The sequence below is a fragment of the Heterodontus francisci genome, chromosome 1 (assembly GCF_036365525.1).
Source record: "Heterodontus francisci isolate sHetFra1 chromosome 1, sHetFra1.hap1, whole genome shotgun sequence".
Lineage (NCBI taxonomy): Eukaryota > Metazoa > Chordata > Chondrichthyes > Heterodontiformes > Heterodontidae > Heterodontus > Heterodontus francisci.
In genome coordinates, this window is record NC_090371.1 from 211948200 (window position 1) to 211970144 (window position 21945).

Here is a 21945-nt window from a genome sequence, read left to right on the forward strand (position 1 = left end):
AGTGCGTGGTGCCTTTAAATTATTTGCACGGCCATGAAACAAGGTCTGTGCAGTACCTTCCAGGCTGCTGTGCGGCCACGCACCTTCACAGCTCAGTGGGAACATTGGTTATCGTTTAGTCGCTTTACTTTGTGTCCAGGGTCCTCATGCTGGGAACGCACCACTGTAGAAACCTTGCAGATTCCCACCTACCCAAGTCCCTCCTCTTGTATTTCCCCATAGCTCAAGATTGGTTACTCCCTCAGCCCCATCACTCCTCACCTCACCTACCTCTCCCCAAGAACTATGGGAGATCCCTTCAGTGTTCATCCACAGGAACATAGGACTTAGGAGCAGAAGTAGGCCATTTGGCTCTTTGAGCCTACTCCGCCATTTGATAAGAACATGACTGATCTGGTTGTGGTCTCAATCCACTTTCTTGTCTGCCGCCCATAACCTTTGACCCTCTTGTCTATCAAAAATCGATCTAACTCAGCCTTGAATAAATTCAATGACACAGCCTCCATTGCTTTCTGGGGAAGAGAATTCCACAGACTAATGACCCTCAGAAAAAAAAAATCTCATCTCCGTCTTAAAAGGGAGGCCTCTTATTCTTAAATTGTGTCCCCTCCTTCTGGTCTTCCCCACAAGAGGAAACATCCTCCTTGTATCCACTCTATCAAGTCCCCTTCTATGTTTCAATAAGAACACCTCTCATTCCAATGAGAAAGAAAAATTCCAAGGCGAGGGCCCACCATCCATGGTTAACTAAAAATGTTAAAGATAGTAGCAAACTTAAAGAAAAAGGATATAATCACACAAAGATGGGTAGCAGGTCAGAAGATTGGGCAGAATATAAAAAGCAGCAAAGAATGACTAAAAGGTTAATAAGGAGGTAAAAATTAGAGTACAAGAGAAAGCTGGCAAGAAATATAAAAACAGATAGTAAGAGTTTCTGCAGATATTTTAAAAAAGGAGAGAGTTAACAAAGTGAGCATTGGTCCTACAGAAAGTGAGTCTGGGGAATTAATAAGGGAAAATAAGGAGATGGCAGATGAATTGAACTGGTATTTTGTCTCCTCTATGGTGAAGAACGATGCAAGTAACATCTCAGAAATAGCTGTAAATCAGGAAATAGAAGGGAGGGAGGAAGTCAAGAAAATTACAATCACCAGGGAAGTGGTACTGAGTAAATTATTGGAGCTGTGGGCTGACAAGTCCCTGGGTCCTGATGGACTTTATCCTAGGGTATTAAAAGAAGTGTCTAGTGAGATCGTTGATGCATTAGTTTTGATTTTCCAAAATTCCCTCGTTCAGGGAAGGTTCCATTAGATTGGAAAATAGCCTATGTAACTCCTTTTTTCAAAAAGGGAGGAAAACAGAAAGCAGGAAAACTACAACTACTTTATTCTAGTTTGCTTCATCATTCATTTTTTTTTACCATGTGCCTACCCACTGTTTCTTTTCATGTTTGTGCTTTGGGCCAGGGCAGTTCAATTTCTGTTCATTAACACCCTCTTTGTACTAACGCTTTGTCTTTCAGCGCATCATTAACATACCATTTGCCTTTGCTCCATGACCTTCTGGTCAGTTATTCTCTGTGACCCTCTGCCTATCAACACCTTCCCTTTTGTTATCCCTTGCCACCCCCCGCTTTGCTTAAAAACATTTCTAACATTTGCCAGTTCTGATGAAGGGTCACTGACCTGAAATGTTAACTTTGTTTCTCTCTCCACAGATGCTGCCAGACCTGCTGAGTATTTCCAGCATTTCTTGTTTTTATTTAAAACTAGAGCCAGTTAGCTTAACATCGGTCATAGGGAAAATGTTACAAGCTATTATTAGAGACGTTATAGCAGGGCACTTAGAAAAATTCAAGGTAATCAGGCAGAGTCAACATGGTTTTGTGAAAGGGAAATCATGTTTAACCAATTTATTGGAGTCATTTGAAGAAGTAGCATGTGTTGTGGATAAAGGGGAACCGGTGGATGTATTGTACTTGGATTTCCCAGAAGGCATTTGATAAGGTGCTTCATCAAAGGTTATTGCGGAAAATAAAAGTTCATGGTGTAGGGGGTAACATTTTGGCATGGATAGAAGATTGGATAACTAACAGGAAACAGAGAGTACGCATAAATGGGTCATTTTCTGGTTGGCAAGATGTAATGAGTGGTGTGCCACAGGGATCAGTGCTGGGGCCCCAACTTTTTACAGTTTATATAAATGACTTGGATGAAGGGACCAAAGGTATGGTTGCTAAATTTGTTGATGACACAAAGATAGGTAGGAAAGTAAGTTGAGAAGAGGACACAAGGAGGCTACAAAGGGATACAGCTAGGTTAAGTGAGTGGGCAAAGATGTGGCAGATGGAGTATAATGTGGGAAAATGTGAAATTGTCCATTTTGGCAGGAAGAATAAAAAAGAAGCATATTATTTAAATGGTGAGAGATTGCAGAGCTCTGAGATGCAGAGTGATCTGGGTGTCCTGGTGCATGAATCGCAGAAGGTTAGCATGCAGGTACAGCAAGTAATTAGGAAAGCTAATAGAATGTCATTTATTGCGAGGCAAATTGAATCCAAAAGTAGGGAGGTTATGCTTCAGCAATACAGGGCATTGGGGAGACCACATCTGGAGTACTGTGTACAGTATTGGTCTCCATACTTAAGGAAGGATAGAAATGCATCGGAAGCAGTTCAGAGAAGGCTTACTAGACTAATAACTGGAATGGGCAGGTTGTCTTATGAGCAAAGGTTGGACAGGCTAGGCTTGTATCCGCTGTAGTTTAGGAGAGTAAGAGGCGACTTGATTGAAACATATAAGATTCTAAGGGGTCTTGACAGGGTGGATGTGGAAAGAATGTTTCCTCTTGTGGGAGAATCTAGAACTAGGGGTCACTGTTTAAAAATAAGGGGTCACCCATTAAGACAGAGATGAGGAGAATTTTTCTTCTCTCAGAGGGTCGTGAGTCTTTGGAATTCTCTTCCTTAAAAGGCAGTGGAAGCAGAGTCTTTGAATATTTTTAATGCAGAAGTAGATAGATTCTTGATAAGCAAAGGGGGTGAAAGGTTATTGGGGGTGGGCAGGAATGTGGAGTTGAGGTTACAGCCTTGACCTTATCGAATGGTGGAGCAGGCTTGAGGGGCCCAGTGGCCTACTCCTGCTCCATGTTTGTATATTTGTATGTTCTTCTAACTCCAGTGCCACAGCTCCCAAAATTCTCAGTTACTGTGCTTTCCAAACTTGTATTTTCAGTCAACAGCTTGTCAACTAACAGCATATTCACCTATTCCCATTTATGTGACAAGCCTGCAAATTATCAGGCTGAATATATAACATGAACTATGAAATAATTCAAACATACATTGAGTAAATCATGAAAAAATTAATGCTATACACAACCTTTAACATCGTGTTAACTTCATATGACATTTTCAGTTTATCCTTCTTTAAAACAGTACATGAACGTCAAAAATGTATACAGCACTGTACCATGATGTAACAAGGACACAAAGGTAATCCTGGCTGTTGGCAGAATAGAACGAAATGAAGGGACTGTCTCAATGTATCAATGGGTAAAGGATATGGCTACAGTAGCATAATGGTTTGTGTTACTAGACTAGTAATCCAGAGGTCTGGATTAATAATGCGAAGGAGGGAGTTCAAATCCCACCAGGGCAGTTTGTGAATTTGAGATCAGTTAATTAAATAAATCTGCAATAAAAAGATGGTATCAGTACTGGTGACCATGAAGCTACTGTTGGCAAAACACATCTGGTTCACTAACGTCCTTTAGGGAAAGAAATCTGCCATCTTTACCCAGTCTGACATATATGTGACTCCAGACCCACAATAATGTGGTTGACTCTCAACTGCCCTCTGAAGTGGCCTAACAAGCCAATCAGTTATCAAACCCTGCAAAATAATAAAACTGGATGGACCATCCGGCATCAGTTTAGGCATCAAATTTGGGCAAGAGAAAGCCCCGGTCAACCCTGTAAAGTCCTCTTCATTAACATCTAGGGACTTGTGCCAAAATTGGGACAGCTGTCCCACTGACTAGTGAAACAACAGCTGACAGAATCATACTCACAGAATCCTCTATCACCATCCCTACTGCTACATCTACCTAGCAAAGTGATAGTGCTGCACAACACAGAGGAGGGTGGGATCAACGTGAAGACAGGATTTGGTTTGTAGGACTGTTTGGTAGTCCCTTCTACCAATGCTGTCATAGACCTTTGACTCCCAGCTATAATTAAAACTTTATGCTTTAAAGGTTCTTAGCTGATTTAAACAACTTTGTAACTTTTTAAAGTTTGTTTCATATTGGCTGGAATTGTATTGCAGCTGGTCTAAATAAGCAGCTCTGGTCTCATACTGCTTGCCAGAATTTGATTTGGCCAACTTCATTATTCTGATCCATTTATACCAAAACCACGTTGCATTAACAAAAACTAGGTAATATAACCAACCAAGTCTACAAGAACTGATGTGTGTAACTTACTTGTAGAGTCTATTTGGATTAATATAAAACGTCAATGTGCAATTACAGTAATCCTGGTATAAAGACAAAGATCTGGCTTAATCAATGGTAACCACTATGGTCAGGAATATTGACTTTCCTGGCACATCTCCAACATTAGAGAAGGTGGCTCTGCAATAGACAGGTCATCTTAACTAAGTATGCTGATCTACTTTACGGTAGATGATAATGAAGACCAGAAACAAGAGATTCTTGTTGTTAGAAATTTTTGAAGCAGCAATATGTTCCGTTACTGGGTAAATCCAGATGCTATAGAACCCATCCAAGCAACTGAACATTTGTCCAGCTTTAAAGGTGTGCAACAAAATAACCAAAATAAATTAAAAGCAAAATACTGCAGATGCTGGAAATCTGAAATAAAAACAAGAAATGCTGGAACCACTCAGCAGGTCTGGCAGCATCTGTGGAAAGAGAAGCAGAGTTAACGTTTCGGGTCAGTGACCCTTCTTCGGAACTAGCAAATATAAGAAATGTCAAAGGTTATAAGCAAGTGAGCCAGGGGTGGGTCAAGAGATAACAAAGGAGAAGGTGTAGATTGGACAAGGCCACATCGCTGACCAAGAGGTCATGGAGCAAAGGCAAACAATATGTTAATGGTGTGTTGAAAGACAAAGCATTAGTGCAGATAGGGTGTTAACGAACTGAAGATTGAGCAGCAGCAAGTACAAACATGAAAAAAAACAGTGGGTAAGCAAGTTGACCAAACTACAATGAAATGAAATGAACAAAAGAAAAAGAAAAAATGACTAAAAATGAAAGTAAAATGGGGGGCCCCGTCATGCTCTGAAATTACTGAACTCAATGTTCAGTCCGGCAGGCTGTAGTGTGCCTAATCGGAAAATGAGATGCTGTTCCTCAAGCTTGCATTGATGTTCATTGGAACACTGCAGCAATCCCAGGATAGAGATGTGAGCATGAGAGCAGGGGGGAGTGTTGAAATGGCAAGTAACCGGAAGCTCAGGGTCCTGCTTGCGGACTGAGCGGAGGTGTTCCGCAAAGCCGTCACCCAGTCTGCGTTTCGTCTCCCCAATGTACAGGAGACCACATTGTGAGCAGCGAATACAGTATACTACATTGAAAGAAGTACAAGTAAATCACTGCTTCACCTGAAAGGAGTGTTTGGGGCCTGGGATAGTGAGGAGAGAGGAGGTAAATGGGCAGGTATTACACCTCCTGCGATTGCAGGGGAAGGTGCCATGGGACGGGGACGAGGTGGTGGGGATAATGGAGGAGTGGACCAGGGTGTCGCGGAGGGAATGATCCCTTCGGAATGCTGACAGGGGAAGGGAGGGGGAAGATGCGTTTGGTAGTGGCATCACGCTGGAGGTGGCGGAAATGGTGGAGGATGATCCTTTGGATATGGAGGCTGATGGGGTGGAAAGTGAGGACAAGGGGAACCCTGTCACAGTTCTGGGAGGGAGGGGAAGGGGTGAGGGTAGGGGTGCGGGAAATGGGCCGGACACGGTTGAGGGCCCTGTCAACAACAATGGGGGGGAATCCTCGGTTGAGGAAAAAGGAGGTCATATCAGAAGCACCGTCATGGAAGGTAGCATCATCAGAGCAGATGCTTCGGAGACCGAGAAACTGGGAGAATGGAATGGAGTCCTTACAGGAGGTAGGGTGTGAAGAAGTGTAGTCGAGGTAGTTGTGGGAGTCGGTGGGTTTATAATGAATATTAGTAGACAACCTATCCCTAGAGATGGAGACAGAGAAGTCGAGGAAGGGAAGGGAAGTGTCAGAAATGGACCATGTAAAGGTGAGAGAAGGGTGGAAATTGGAAGCAAATTATTTGGCAGATGTAGTATGAGCTGTGAGGAGGATGCAGAGAAGCTCCAGTGTGATTTGGACAGGTTGAGTGAGGGGGCAAATACATGGCAGATGCAGTATAATGTGGATAAATGCAAGGTTATCCACTTTGGTGGAAAAAACAGAAAGGCAGATTATCTGAACGATGATAGATTAGGAAAGAAGGAGGTGCAGCAAGACCTGGGTGTCCTTGTGCACCAGTTGCTGAAAGTAAGCATGCAGGTGCAGCAGGCAGTTAAGAAGACAAATGGTATGTTGGCTTTCAAAGCGAGAGGATTCGAGTACAGGAGCAAGGATGTCTTGCTGCAATTATACAAGGCCTTGGTGAGACCACATCTGGGGTATTGTGTGCAGTTTTGGTCTCCTTATCTAAAGAAGGATGTTCTTGCTATGGAGGGAGTGTAGTGAAGGTTCACCAGACTGATTCTTGGGATGGTGGGACTGACGTATGAGAGATTGGGTTGATTAGGCTTGTATTTACTAGAGTTTAGAATGAGAGGGGATCTCATACAAACCTACAAAATGCTAACAGGACTGGACCGACTAGATGCAGGAAGGATGTTCCTGATGGCGGGTGAGTCCAGGATCAGGGGTCACAGTCTAAGGATAAGGGGTAAGCCATTTAGGACTGAGATGAGGAGGGATTTCTTCACCCACAGTGTGGTGAACCTGTGGAATTCTCTATCACAGAAAGCAGATGAGGGCAAATCATTAAATATATTCAAGAAAGAGTTAGATATAGTTCTTAGGACTAAAAGGATCAAGGGATAGGGGGAGAAAGCGGGAACAGGGTACTGAGTTTGGACGATCAGCCATGATCGTATTGAATGGCGGTGCAGGCTGGAAGGGCCGAATGGCCTACTCCTGCTCCTATTTTTCTATGTTTCTATGAAGATGAGACGACCTAAACAACACGAAAGCTGATCTTACCCAGCCAGATATGAAAATAAACTAGAAAAGTTCACTGCAGGAGTAACTTTGAGAACAACCTCTAATTGAACAGTTCTTAGAAGTTGATAGAACAGGTTTCTATTGCCAGTTCGCATGCCACTATTTCCCTTCTCAAAATAAAAATCAGGTCTCATAATTCTGTGGATGAACAGTTGTTCCACATCACATCTACTGAACTGTTATCTAAAATCCAAGGTCAGGCGTCTGAAGTCTTACTGAATTGTGATTATCCACTTTAGCCAAATCAAAATTACAGATAATGTAATCAATTTTAATCTCTCACTGACCCTAATGTCAAGAGCATGACAGAACTGGACATTTTCAAATGGTGTGGGACTCCAATGTATCATGCTACAGAAGAATGGCAAGTAGTCCCAAACCCATACAATCCTCGTACCAATCTCAGCAATGCCAAAGCACTGTTCCTGTTCAGTTCTTTATAGAACACCACTGCCAGCTGCCTAGGAGCAAGCACACGACCAAGCTGCCTACCTCCAAAAATGCTGTCCTTCTCAATAAGGAAACCTTAAGTAGATGTCAATGCAAACAGAGGGTCATTACCAGATCGGGACCAAGTGTCATGCAGTCAACTTTGCTGACAATACAGTTAGGTGGGAAAGTAAGCTGTGAGGAGGTCTCAAGAGTCTGTAAAAGGATAGACAGGTTAAGTGAGTGAGCAAGAACATGGCAGATGGAATATAATGTGGAGAAATGCAAAGTTATTCATTTTAGTAGGAAAAATACAAAAGCAGAGAGAGACTGGCAAATGCTGGTATTCACAGGGATCTGAGTGTTCTTGGACAAAAATCAAAGAAAGCTAACATGCCGGCACAGCAAGCAATTAGGATAGCAAATGTTTTGTTTGCCTTTGTTACAAAGGGGTTAGACTATAAGAGTAAAGAAGTCTTAATCCAATTACATTGGGCCTTGGTGAGGCTACACCTGGAGTAGTGTGTGCAGTTTGGTCTCCTTACCCAAGGAAGGACATACTGGTCTTAGAGGGAGTGCAACAAAGGTCAGCCATTTAAGACTGAGATGAGGAGAAATTTCTTCACTCAAAAGGGTTAAGAACCTTTGGAATTCTCTACCACAGAGAGCTGTGGATGCTTGGTCATTGAGTATATTCCAGATGGAGAACAATAAAATTTTGGATACTAAGAGAATCAAAGGTTATGGGAATAGTGCAGAAAGTTAAAGTTGAGGTAGAAGATCAGCCATGATGTTACTGAATGGCAGAGCAGGCTCGAAGGGCCGAAAGGCATACTCCTCCTCCTACTTCTTATATTCGAATGAAATGGTACTGTGATGTCATCAGCATGTCAAAAATGCAGCACAGAATGGCACCAAACTCATGAGAAGAATTTCAAAAGAAAATGTTGTGGTCAGGAAAGGACAGCACAGTGAATCATTTTTTTATCACAGAGAAGTAATGCGCTGATGCTTTCAGATAAAATTTACATCATTTTGCTGTGCTTGTAACAAAAGTTTAAACAGCATCTGGTTTGTCAAACACCTTCATGAATACTGTAGACCTCTGATTTTACTCTCTGGTCCTCAAAGCAGCATTTAATTTTGCTACGCATCCTTTTTGTACGTATTTGATATCTGCATTGCAGGTGCTGTATAATTAGTCAGTTACCACTGTAACATAACATAGCAACAGTTGCAGGCAGGAGACCTGTGGCTCCATCTAGCCCACATATCTGCAGTATTCCCTTGGTGATTTTCTAATGACCTCCTCAATTCCATTTGGTGGCAAAAACCTCTCCAACTCCTCTTGAAAGCCATTAGAGGCTTCCTGTTCCACCATCCGTACCGGTAATCTCTTCTACATACTTACCATAAAGTTTCTTTAATAAGTAGTGTTCCTTGGGCATTTCCCATTGCCATCCTTAATTTGTAAATATGGCCCCTCGTGCATGGAAGGAAAACCTACTTGGAATTCATGTCATAATCTTTCATAATTATAAACACTTCTATCACATCCCTGCTCAATATTAAAAAAGAGCCAATGTAGTCTTTCCTCATGCATCATTCCTTTAAATTCTGAAATCAGCCATGAAGTCCCTTTCTGTGCCTCTTCCAATAACAATACTTTTTTTTTGAAACTGGGGGACCAAAATTGCATGCAGTTCTCCAAATGTGGTCCAAACAATGCTCAAAAAGCAAGGCCAAACAGAGGGTTTTAAAATAACCTCTCTGGACTTGCTATGTATCCCAACATTCTGTTTGCTTTTTGAAAAACATCCTGAGAACAATGTGCTCACACAAAAACAAGAAATGCTGGAATCACTCAGCAGGTCTGGCAGCATCTGTGGAAAGAGAAGCAGAGTTAACGTTTCGGGTCAGTGACCCTTCTTCGGAACTGACAAATATTAGAAAAGTCACAGATTATAAGCAAGTGAGGTGGGGGTGGGGCAAGAGATAACAAAGGAGAAGGTGCAGATTGGACCAGGCCACATAGCTGACCAAAAGGTCACGGAGCAAAGGCAAACAATATGTTAATGGTGTGTTGAAAGACAAAGCATTAGTACAGATTAGGTGTGAATACACTGAATATTGAACAGCAGCAAGTGCAAACCTGAAAAAACCCCTGAAAAAAACAGTGGCAATGTGCTACAAAAACAAGAAATGCTGGATTCACTCAGCAGGTCTGGCAGCATCTGTGGAAAGAAAAGCAGAGTTAACGTTTCGGGTCAGTGACCCTTCTTCGGAACTCGGCAATGTGCTGATGGTTTTAGTGACTTGTCCACTAAAACCATCCTGCTCGGATGCCTTGAGTACATTCTCATTTAGCACATAATTACAGCAACCTTCCCACTGCTCAATCTCATAACTTTACATTTCCTTATATTAAAACGTATCTGCCATTGATCAAGGTAGTCAAGGTCCTTTTAAATTTGTACACATCATGTGCCACAGCTCCCAAGTTGGTGCAACACTAAATCCCACACACTTCCTGTCTATAACACACTCATTTACTTGTCCTTCACCGTTGCACTCATCCATGTTTCACTTGATCTGCCAACATGTTTGGAATTACTGCTTTTGTGCAACACTCACACCCACTATTAGTGTTCAAATGAGTCATGTTGCTACTCATCTAAAACAGCTGTTTCCAAACCCGCCAGCAGAACACACCCTATTGTAACAAAAAAAAAATAGCTGGAGACTTGAGGTATTTTCTAAAATACATTTGCACAATTCTACATAACCAAATAATAAGAAATTAAATCTCTATTATATAAATATAGAGTTGTTTAAAAAGTTGTTTAAAAGACAAGATCAAACATATCTCCACTTCACTCAAATAGTATAAATGCTTGCAATTTGACTATGACTAAAAACAGGATTTTAAACATTTCACCAGTATCCCTGCTAAAATGAAATTATTTTACAAAAAGAATTCTCAAGTGTCATAGCGAAGATTTGCACAGCTAAAAGACTTGTATTTATATAGTGCCTTTCACAACCTCCCAAAGCACATTACAGCCAATTAAGTATTTTTGAAGTGTAGTCATTGTTGCAATGTCGGAAAGCAAACCTATTAAAGGTAAACCGCATTGATAAATATAAAGCTATTTTACAAAAAATGGCAAATAGTTAACACAAATAACATTGAGAAAAACATGCTTCTCACTACTTCATAATTAAGATATGTTAGAGCACTAAATTTCATAATTATAATATACTGAGAATAGTTTTTTTTTAATTTGTTAATGGGATGAGGGCATAGCTGGCAGGGCCAGCATTTATTGCCCATCCTTAACTGCCGTTTAAAAGATGGTGGTGAGGTGCCTCCTTGAAACGCTGTAGTCCATGAGGTGTAGGTAAACCCACGGTGCTGTTAGGTAGGGAGTTCCAGGATGTTGACCCAGCGACGAAGAAGGAACAGCAATATATTACCAAGTCAGGATGGTGTGTGACCTGCAGGTGGTTGTGTTCCTAAGTGTCTGTTGCCCGTGTTCTTCTAGGCGGTAGAGGTTATGTGTTTGCAAGGTGTTGTCAAGGAAGCCTTGGCAAGTTGCTGCAGTGCATCTTGTAGACGGGACACAATACAAGTACGATGCATGAATATTTAAGATGGATGGGGTTCCAAACAAACGGGATGCTTTGTCCAGGCAAGTGGGCAATATTCCATCACACCCCTGACTTGTACCTTGTCGATGATGGAACGGCTTTGGAGAGTCAGGAGGCAAGTTACTCACCACAGAATAAACAAGCCTCTGACCTGCTCTTGTAGCCACAGTATTTATGTGGCTCATCCAGTTAGGTTTCTGGTCAATGGTGAACCCCAGGATGTTGATAGTGGGGGATTCAGCAAAGGTAATTTCGTTGAACATTGAGGGGAGATGGTTAGATGCTCTTTGCCTGACATTTGCAAGATGAAAATGTTACTTGTCACTTATCAGCCCAAGCCTGAATGTTGTCCAGGACTTGCTGCAAGCAGGCATGGACTGCTTCATTATCTAAGGAGTTGCATATGGATTTATATCAATCATCAGCGAGCATCCCCACTTCTGACCTTATAAGTGGAAGGTGGTCATTGATAACGCAGTAGATGATGATTGGGCCTAGGACACTGCCCTGAAGAACTCCTGCAGTGATGTCCTGGGGCTGAAATGATTGGCCTTCAACAACCACAACCATCTCCCTTTGTGCTAAGTATGACTCCACACAGTGGAGAGATTTCCCTGATTCCCAATGACTTCAATTTTACTAAGGCTCCTTGATGCCACACTCAGTCAAATGCTAGCCTGATATCAAGGGCAATTACTCTCACCCCACCTCTGAATCCAGCTCTTCTGTCCATGTTTGGACCAAGTCTGTAATGAGGTCTGGAGTCAATTCTTAGCAACATCATTATTTCCAGATTATAAAACAGCCAACCTTGGAATAGTCCATCACATCTTAGACTATGCATCTGGCAGAAGATGAACTTGAAACAAATTATGATTATTTATGATCAGTGTCATTTATTTTAAGAAAAGCTACAACAATACAAGTTCTCCCTTCTCTATTTGTTCCACACAGCACCTGGTTAATCCAATCATTTGATAGCTCAGTAAAAACATATTGTGCATTAACTTCTCGTGAAATTTGTCCAGTTAATCTATCAGATTCCTATCAAAATATCTAATAATTCTTCCAGGAATGACTCAAGTTTAACCACCTAAGTAGCTGAGCCACACAAATTCCCAGATACAATGTTGAGTGTGCTGAGTTAGCTTGTCCTAGTCAGGGCAGCAATAAGAGCACTGCAAAGAGTCTTAGCAATTGTTAGGACATTTCAATTAGCAGCACTGGGCTAAGGAGGAAAAAAAAAATCAGTCAGGCATCCAGCTCCTAATGCTATCCAACAAACAGCTGATATGTGATGACAAGACTGGACTCAGTGCTGATGTCCCACACAGATGAGAGATCAGATGACGATCATTATTAAAAAGTCAAATCTAACAATGGATGAAGCACCAGAATGCAACTAGTACCTGTGGAATAATGCCCCAGCAAGGAGTCAATACCTTCATGGAGCAAAAGAAAACTGAGTAACTATATACTAATAAATTAATTAACACCTCAATCAAACCTGACCCAACTGTAAATACCACTCTCAACACTAATTGTAATAGAAGGGACAATATAATACTCTATCTTTCATGTATTCCATCATTGGCACCACTGTATGTTAGGGATACCTGTTGGTCCCTAGCATCCAATGTTGCTTCAGTGGTGAAAGGAGGCTTTGAATTCCAGAAATCCAAAAACCCTGTGCAAGCTATCACAGAGCAATTGTTTGCAAATGTCAGACCAGCAGATTTGGATTTCATTTTTGCTAATTCTGGGATTCACCATCATTTCTCAGGCCACCAGGAACACGACACTGCAGTAGATTCCCAAGAGCTCTTGCATTCCTCACTCTAGAAGAACTCAGTCAGAGACTGAGGAAACTGCAAAAAATGTGCTCACAACCTGAAACGGATGACTGGCCAGGATCAGGGGAACACATTGCGCTGGGCTGCTGCACCCTCACTGCACAAAAGCGTAAAAATCTGGACTGTTAATCCTGCAAACAACAGAACTTCCTTTTTAAATGCAAAAGAATATGCAACAGCCCCCAGCAAAACATCCTTTTAACTTTTAGCTTAAATCTAGCCAGAATAGCATTTGGAAGGATAAATTGCAGTACAGATCTCCAAATGTTTCAATCAAAATGAACTTTGTTCATATCATTAAACACCACCACGGGGCAGATCTGAAATTAATTGCTCTGGTGAATCACTCGCAAAGTTTTTATTCCAAGTAATATTCAAACCGAATACTTATTTCCTCATTCACAAAATTTGGTCAGTGATTAAGAATAGCTATTTCTAGTAATTCCTTTATGTCGTGATTAATAATGTACAAAACTTTCAAAAATTTTCAAGTTAAAAATTTGTAGAAATTAATTTTTTTACAATATTTAAAGTATATAAACATGTTAGAGGTTTCTTTCCCTCATGCCCTTCACTCCAAAAATGATTGACAGGGGAAAGTGAATGGCTGACAAAGCATTTACAAACCAATTTTTCAGTAGAACAACATTGGGCCCTTCTATTTTAGGCTCTAGTATGGTGTATATTATTTTTAGGTGGCACTCACTGCAACTTGCATTTATATAATGCCTTTAATATAGAAAAACATCCTAAGGTGCTTCAGAGGCATAATCAAATTAAAAACTGACACCAAACTAAAGGAGGACATATTAGGAATAGTGACAGAAAGCTTGGTCATTGAGGTGGGTTTGAAGGAGGGTCTACAAAGGATGAGATGAGGGTGGACAAAGCACTTTATACAGTTACTGGAGAAAACGTTTTTGAGGAAGACCATTCAAACCATCTGACCTCATCCTTCTAGAGAAAATAACCATGTCCCCATCGCAGCAGCCAACAGTCTCCTGAACAAGGGCTTTTGCCTCTGCAACCTTTTCCGAAAGTCTACTCCAACTATCAGCACTCCTTGTATGAGGAACTTCCTGACATCAGTGCTAAGATGGCTTTCAAACTATATTCCCTGTTTAACTAAAACTATAATTAGTTGAATTTATATCATGTCTTTCAAATAAGACATCTGCTTTACAGGGACTGAGAGACACTGTACACAGGAATTTAGAAAAAGTAGTCACAGGAGAACAAAGGCACATTAAAGATTTGGTTTAGAGGCTTTTGAAGGTTGGGAGAGATAGCAATGCAAAGGGGTTTAGGAAGAATCCCAGAGTGCACGGTGTAGTGAATTACACCTTGAAGATTTACTTTTTTTTATGTTTAATATCTTGTACACATCTATAAAGGTCCCAGTGTCTCTCCTTCCCAGGCTGAAGTGTCCCAGTTTCTCCACTCGCTCCTCATAACTCAATCTTCTACCACAAAAGATCCGCCTTGAAGTCCTTCCCTCCATGGCTTGAATATTTCCCTCCATGACCAAAACTGCACATAGTGCTTACAGTACAGTCTGCCAAGAGCACTGTACAATTTCAACATAACATCCTGAAACCCCCCTAACACACTGGAAGCATTTCCAGTGGATGGGAAATACACAGACTACAGCTGGAACAAGCAGCAACAAGAATGCTGATAGAAAAGAAAACAAGAACTTTCAACATGTTCTTTCCAAACGATCAGCTTCAAAATATTTTCAAGACGTGTAATGTCCTTTAAACTGAAACGTTGGACACTGTCTAACTCAACTGACAACTGCAGGCGTTTTAAATAAATGCTCAACGATTCAAGGCGGTGGCGAACTTTACTCAACAGTAAAAAGCTTTCCTAATGTCTTATCCCCAGGCCCGGGGAGCTGACCTAGTTCACCCACCGCCCGAGCCTCCCTCACTCACCTTTGGTGGCTGCAATGAGCGCTTTCCCATCCTTCAGCAACTCTTTAATGAACTTATTGGTCTTTTCCAACTCGGCTTCGTGGGCTTTCAACCTTTCTCGAAAGTGAGGTCTCTCCAGGTAACAGTCACTGAACTCCAAAGGCTGTAGTCCCATTATTTCCCGCCTTGAAATCCTTCCAGACGACAGTGACCGGGGGTGGCAAAGAGACTCAGAAAAATCCCGAGCCTCGCACAAACTGGTGCCGGGGAATGACTCCCGGAACAGAGCAACACCGTCTTGGAGCTGTGTGAAAGAGGACAAGGAAGCGAGAGGGAATGAGAGGCTGCGAGATGTTGTGACAAAGTATGGAAGCGGTTGTTGTGGCTTCAGCGGCCGGTCCCCACTCAGAGTGAGGGCGGAGCGTTCCCACTCACTGGGAGAAACCTCCCCTGGTTCACAAGCAAAGCGACGCCTTTGCTGCTGTTTTCGTGCAATCTTCTCGCCACCCCCACCGGGTCATCGGTAGAAAGCGTAAGGTTAGGACGCACAACCCACTTTAAAGTCACAAGTTAAGGTTAGCTTCTTCAAATACTGTGCGTTTTGCTGAGAAGTAGGAAGTCAAACAGTTGTCTCCATGGCCACACGAAAACCAAGATTGTCGCAATACAAGTTGCTCTATTTTCGCCCCCTTGACAGAGTAAAACCTCCCAAAGGCACTTCACAGAGATGAACATTGTGTTCTGTTAAATAGACGTGGGAACAAAGAGAGGGGAATTCGACTTGGCAAGAACAGTAATGCTAATATCTAAAGCAACAAGTTTGAAATATTTTAAAGATAAATTGCACCTCTTTGTGGCTCCGTTGGTAAATGTACTACTTAGTGTGGGAGTTAACCATTGAATGATTCAACTAATATAATAAATGCAAAATACTGCAGATGTTGGAAATCTGAAATAAAAACAGAAAATGCTGGAAATACTCAGCAGGTCTGGCAGCATCTGTGGAGAGAGAAGCAGAGTTAACGTTTCAGGTCTGTGATTATATAAAAATGTGAGTATCAAATATTTGTTCATTTATCTTGCCTGCCAGAGTTTCTATTTCTTCAGGAGACTAAAGTGAACACCACATAAAGAACCACCAGAAAGCAATGCTGCACAACACTGTCCTTTTCAGCATAAAACAAAAGTTATGATTTAATGACAACACCAGCAACCAATGCTCTGCTCCCTAAACAGCCATGTAGAAAGAAAATGAAGCAGACAAAAACAAATGAGACTATTAGCCAACATCTTACTTGCTTTGTGCAAATTGGCTGCAGTATTTTGCCGACATAACAGCAGTAATTGTACTTCAAAAATAGTTAATTGGATGTTAAGCAGTTTGGGGACATCCTGAAGACATGTTCTACATAATTGCATGATTTTTTTTAAAATGGCTAACAAGCAAAGTGGAATTTTACACTTAGTAAAGTCAGTCTGCACCAACTGGCCTTGATTATATTGACCATATGCAACACCTTCCTGCATTAAAAACAAATTAAATGCACACATACTTCAGTTATCATATTGTTACAGCCACGTGGTGTGACGAAGATGATTCCCAATGTCCAACTCCGCACCTGACTGCAGCAATTGTATTTGTATTAGAGCTTAGCCCCTTGGTGTTTTATTTTTCAAATAACCAGACTGCAACTGGTTTTCTTCTGGTTTTAAAGAAACCCCGAAAGTCAGTTGTTTATTGACCAATACGCCTTATTCCGAAATTGTCGGAACTGCATTCACCCCAGCATTCGCTCACACACATACACACACACACACAAGAAGAAACAGATAGAGAAGGGAAAGAGATAGGTTTTAGTAGGGAAGAAGGGTTATGATAAACTTGTTGAATTCTTTTGAGATTCAAGTTCTAGATGGTTGCAGATCTGAGATGATTGTAAATTTATTTTTTGATTTAAGGTTCTGTTGAAGATGGTTTGTCACTTCTAGCTCTTTCTGCTCTATAATGTAGATTTTTTTCAGCAAAACATGTGCTTTCTGGTTTGTTGGAATGCCAGCTGTTACAAGTAGCTTCACCAACTGGATCAGTCTCTCTCTCTCTCTCTCTGGCTGTATTTTTAAAGGTAAATGTGTCACTTCTCACTTCCTATTAGGAGACACTCTGGTTTCTACCCCATGATGATCGCAATATGGCCCAAGATGTGGTTACATCACACCGCCTTTGTTTTAGAAAAAGACATTCAATTCTGGAATGTTTTTAGGATCGGTGTAAGACGGGTTTCATTAACACTTTCAGCTTTGTCAGACTGTTTGAATACACGAAAAGCTAATCCCCTTTTGAATGGCCATTTTGGATCATTGTTCACTTTTAAAAATAAAGGTTCATTTTTTAAAGACAAAGCCGTTTTTTGCATAACTCCTCAGTTTGTCTGTAATGTTGTATCATCGCACTACTGATGTGCGTGACACCTCTCCCAAAAGGGAAACAATGAAATTCCTTGGATTTCATTTTTATGATTTTTTGGGGTTTAGAAAGAGGGAAAAAAGAAACAATAAGACAGTTTAGAGTCACACCACTTTACACATTCATTTCATTCACTCCTCAGGCTTCAAGCCTGCATTTGTTTCATCATCCTTCCTTTGAATGAGGTACCATCAATAAATTGCTTTTGGCTTCGTGTTGTTAAAGGGGGTTGTAATTTCGCTCACACAGTTTGTACTACTTTAGCAATGATAATCTCCAGGACCATGTGATTGTTGGTGAAGTTTGTAGTATGCAAACTTCTGTTACTGCTTGTGGCAAGGTTCTCTGTTTGGACAAACTTTAACCCCTTGACTACTGCTTCCGCAATACATGGCATTAACCATTCATGTTCTGGTACATTGATAGTTCTTATTTCAAGGGTGATAGTGGGTGATACGTTGGTTTTTAGCTCCCGCAAGGCAGCTGGGATGACTTCCTGTCCCTTGTTCTGGCTGTGTTCTGACACTGAGTTGTTGCGTTTAATTAGTTTTGGATTTGGAACCTGACTGTGTGATTCTTCAGTGGATAGATCCATGCTGACCTCACTTTTAGTTCTCTTGTGATTTTCATAAGTGTGGTTCATTTTAGGGTATGTTACCTTCCCTTTCCCTTTTACTTCCAAGATGGATGTTTCCCTAATCTTCCCCATGTCCTCTGGGACACTACTGCCCGCAGGTGGTTGTCCAGCTTCCGCTGCACTCCCCTGTGGCACTTCAACGAGATGAGGCATCACACTCACTCTTTCCTTTCCTGTTTTGGAACTATCCTTGTCCCTATTTAAATCTTTAAAAAAGGTTTCAGCTAACCACCTCACGGTTGCTTTTCTTTCAGTTTTTTTGGCTTTTATCATAGCTTCTTTTAATCTTTTAGCTCAATATGGGCCCTTTTAAATTCTTCTGACTCTATCACCCTGTGGGATTTTTGGGACTTTCCCAGCCCTCCTCTTCAGTTGTACGGAGATTTGTTTTTCTCCCCTCAGTTTCTCCAGTCTCCGTGCACTGCTCTGGACCCTCTAGGTACTATACTGTGCTTCCTGCCAAGTCATTGCCCAACAATAGGTCAACCCCCTGCATGGGTAAGCCTGGAATGATTCCGACTCTCACTACCCCAGTGACCAACTTACCCTGTAGGTAAATTTTAACTGAGGGAACTTTCAAGCATTTGCCGTTAAGCCTTTTTACTAATACCGTGGTATTTGTTCTGCTTTCCAGTGGCATTTCTGTCAATTTGGCTGCCTGTAGGATCTGAAAACAACCGTATCCCTGAGGATAGTTATCTCTTTGTCAGGTGCCTGGGATACAAAAGGAGTAATTTTTCCTTTGTATGAAATGTTCTGATATGTGCTGTGCTCTTACGTTATATTAGAACACAGGCTTATAACTTTCAAAGCCACAGACACAGGCTTGACTGCAGCACCTCCTGCTGGTGTTTAGCATACCAATAGTTGGCCTGGATATGCCCAAATCTGCCACACTGGAAACATGTCGGGTGGACCCCTACAAGCTTATCCCTGGGTTCCTTCTTTTAAAAGTTGGAGACTGGTTGGGTTTTCCTTCCCTGCTCTCCTTTTCTCTTGAGCCTATTTCTGATTCCTCTGCATCCCTGCTATCTCTCCCTGTCCTGTACGTATTACTAGATGCAAATTTGTTCAGAATTAGAGATTTATGTATTAATTCATAGTTGTTGGCCATTTTTGCTGCTTCCCTTACTCTTGTGACTCTTTGTTCTTCGATGTGGGTTCTTATGCTACTTGGGATACTATTTCAAAACTCTTCCAGCAACATCATTTTGCTCAAATTTTCATATGAGGATCCTAGCTTTAGAGACCAAATAAAAGGGTATGCTATGGGTACCGCATGGATCCTAGTTTTGCTTTTCTTTTTGCAGGATATATCAGAGTGGCTCAGTGGTTAGCACCACAGCTCCAGCGACCCGGGTTCAGTTCTGGGTACTGCCTGTGTGGAGTTTGCAAGTTATCCCTTTGACCACATGGGTTTCTGCTGGGTGCTCTAGTTTCCTCCCACAGCCAAAGACTTGCAGGTTGATAGGTAAATTGGCCATTGTAAATTGCCCCTAGTGTAGGTAGGTGGTAGGAGAATTAAGGGAAGGTGGGGATGTGGTAGGGAATGTGGGATTAATGTAGGATTAGTATAAATGGGTGGTTGTTGGTCAGCACAGACTCGGTGGGCTAAAGGGCCTGTTTCAGTGCTGTATCACTGTATGACATTTCTTGTCCCTACTCAGGCCCCCTTTCCCAACTTTTTTTCCGGTACATTGATAACTGTATTGGTGTCGCTTCCTGCTCTCACCTCGAACTGGAAAACGTAATCAACTTTGCTTCCACTTTCCACCCTTCTTTCACCTTTACATGGTCTATCTCTGACACTTCCCTTTCTTTCCTTGACTTCTCTGTCTCCATCTCTGGAGATAGGCTATCCGCTACTATTCATTTAAGCCCACCTGCTCCCATGGCTACCTTGATTACACTTCCTTATAGCCTGTTTCCTGTAAGGACTCCGTCCCTTCTCCCAGTTTCTGTGTCTCCGACACATCTGTTCTGATGATGCAACCTTCCACAAAAGCGCTTCTGACACGTGTTCCTTTTTCCTCAACCGAGAATTCCTCCCTACAGGGCCTTCACCCGTGTCCGACCCATTTCCCGCACTTCTGCTCTCGCCCCTTCCCCTCCTTCCCACAACTGCGACAGGGTTCCCCTTGTCCTCACTTTCCACCCCACCAGCCTCCACATCTAAAGGATCATCCTCTGCCATTTCTGCCACCTCCAGCATGACGCCACTACCAAACACATCTTCCCCTCCCCTCCCCTGTTAGCATTCCAAAGGGATCGTTCCCTCAATGACACCATGGTCCACTGCTCCATTACCCCTGACACCTCTTCCCTTTCCCACGGCATCTTCCCATGCAGTTACAGGAGGTGTAATACCTGCCCTTTTACCTCGTCTCTCCTCACCATCCAAGGCCCCAAACACTCCTTCCAGGTGAAGCAGCGATTTACTTGTACTTCCTTCAATTTAGTATACTGTATTCGCTGCTCACAATGCGGTCTTCTCTACACTGGGGAAACCAAACGCAGATTGGTGGGCGACGGCTTTGTGGAACACCTCAGCTCAATCTGAAAGCATGACCCCAAGCTTCCAGTTGTTTGCCATTTCAACTCAGCACCCTGCTCTCAGGCCCACGTTTCTGTCCTTGGCCTGCTGCAGTGTTCCAGTGAACATCAACACAAGTTTGAGAGACAGCACCTCATCTTCCGATTAGGTACTCTACAGCCTTCCGGTCTCAATATTGAGATCAGCAATTTCAGAGCATGACTGGCCTTTTTATTTATGTTTTATTATTTTATTTTATTTTTTACCATGTGCCCGCCTTAAACTTGGTTTTTCATGTTGTATTTTGGACAGAGCTGTTCATTATTCTGCCATTAACACTCTCTGGACTAATGCTTTGTCTTTCACCACAACCATTAACACTCCCTTTGCCTTTGTCTCATGACATTTCTCCTGCCCTAAGCCTATCACACATCTTACCCTTTGTTCTCTTCCCCACCTCCCCCACTTCATTTCTTAAAAACTAATACATTTCTAACCTTTGCCAGTTCTGATGAAAGGTCATAAACCTGAAACGTTAACTCTGCTTCTCTCTCCACAGATGCTGCCTGACCTGCTGAGTATTTCCAGCACTTTTTCTGTTGATTCAGCTGATCACAGCCAAGAGGCAATGTCTCTAAGCTGGATTCTGGACCCATCCTGCTTTGATCTACGCCCAGCGCCCTCTTTTGGAACTAAAACTGAAAATGCTGGGCATGCACACCAAGTCACTCAATATCTACAGAAAAAACAGACAAATTTACATTTTGTGTAAAGCCCCTTCAAGTTAAAGCTGCTGTACAAGTGCATGTTGGTGTTGTTGAGTTTTACAGTAAGGTTTGCGCCTGAAAGGCAAACTTGTCTGTTTTCTCCACAAATGCTGACTGGCGTGCTGTGTTTTTTTCTAGATTTCTAGCATCTGCAGTAATTCAGTTTTTACTGGGCTGCTCTTGAAAGTGCTTGTATGTCAACATGAGGTATAAAACAGAATTAGGTTTGGCTGTAATGGTCTCTATGGTCAATTAGGCTGCAGCCACTTGGCAGGATTGTTATAAAGTATGGCCACTTAGGCAAGGTACTGAAGGGCCAACTGTGGCCTGTGGAAGCATGAGTTATAGCTTTTGGGAGGAGAGATATGGATAAGAGAGGAAATCAGGGACAGAAAAAATGTAAACAACTATAAG

General features: G+C 42.0%; 1 protein-coding gene across 1 annotated transcript in view; it reads right to left on the reverse strand.

Moving 5' to 3' along the window:
• The window catches only part of arhgap10 (Rho GTPase activating protein 10), a 270345-nt gene extending 254582 nt beyond the window's left edge, over window positions 1-15763 (reverse strand). Inside the window, exon 1 of the mRNA XM_068041246.1 lies at window positions 15152-15763. Coding sequence (XP_067897347.1) covers window positions 15152-15305 — 154 coding nt within the window. The 5' untranslated portion in view covers window positions 15306-15763. The remainder of the gene's footprint in view (window positions 1-15151) is intronic.
• Between the last annotated feature and the right edge of the window lie 6182 nt (window positions 15764-21945).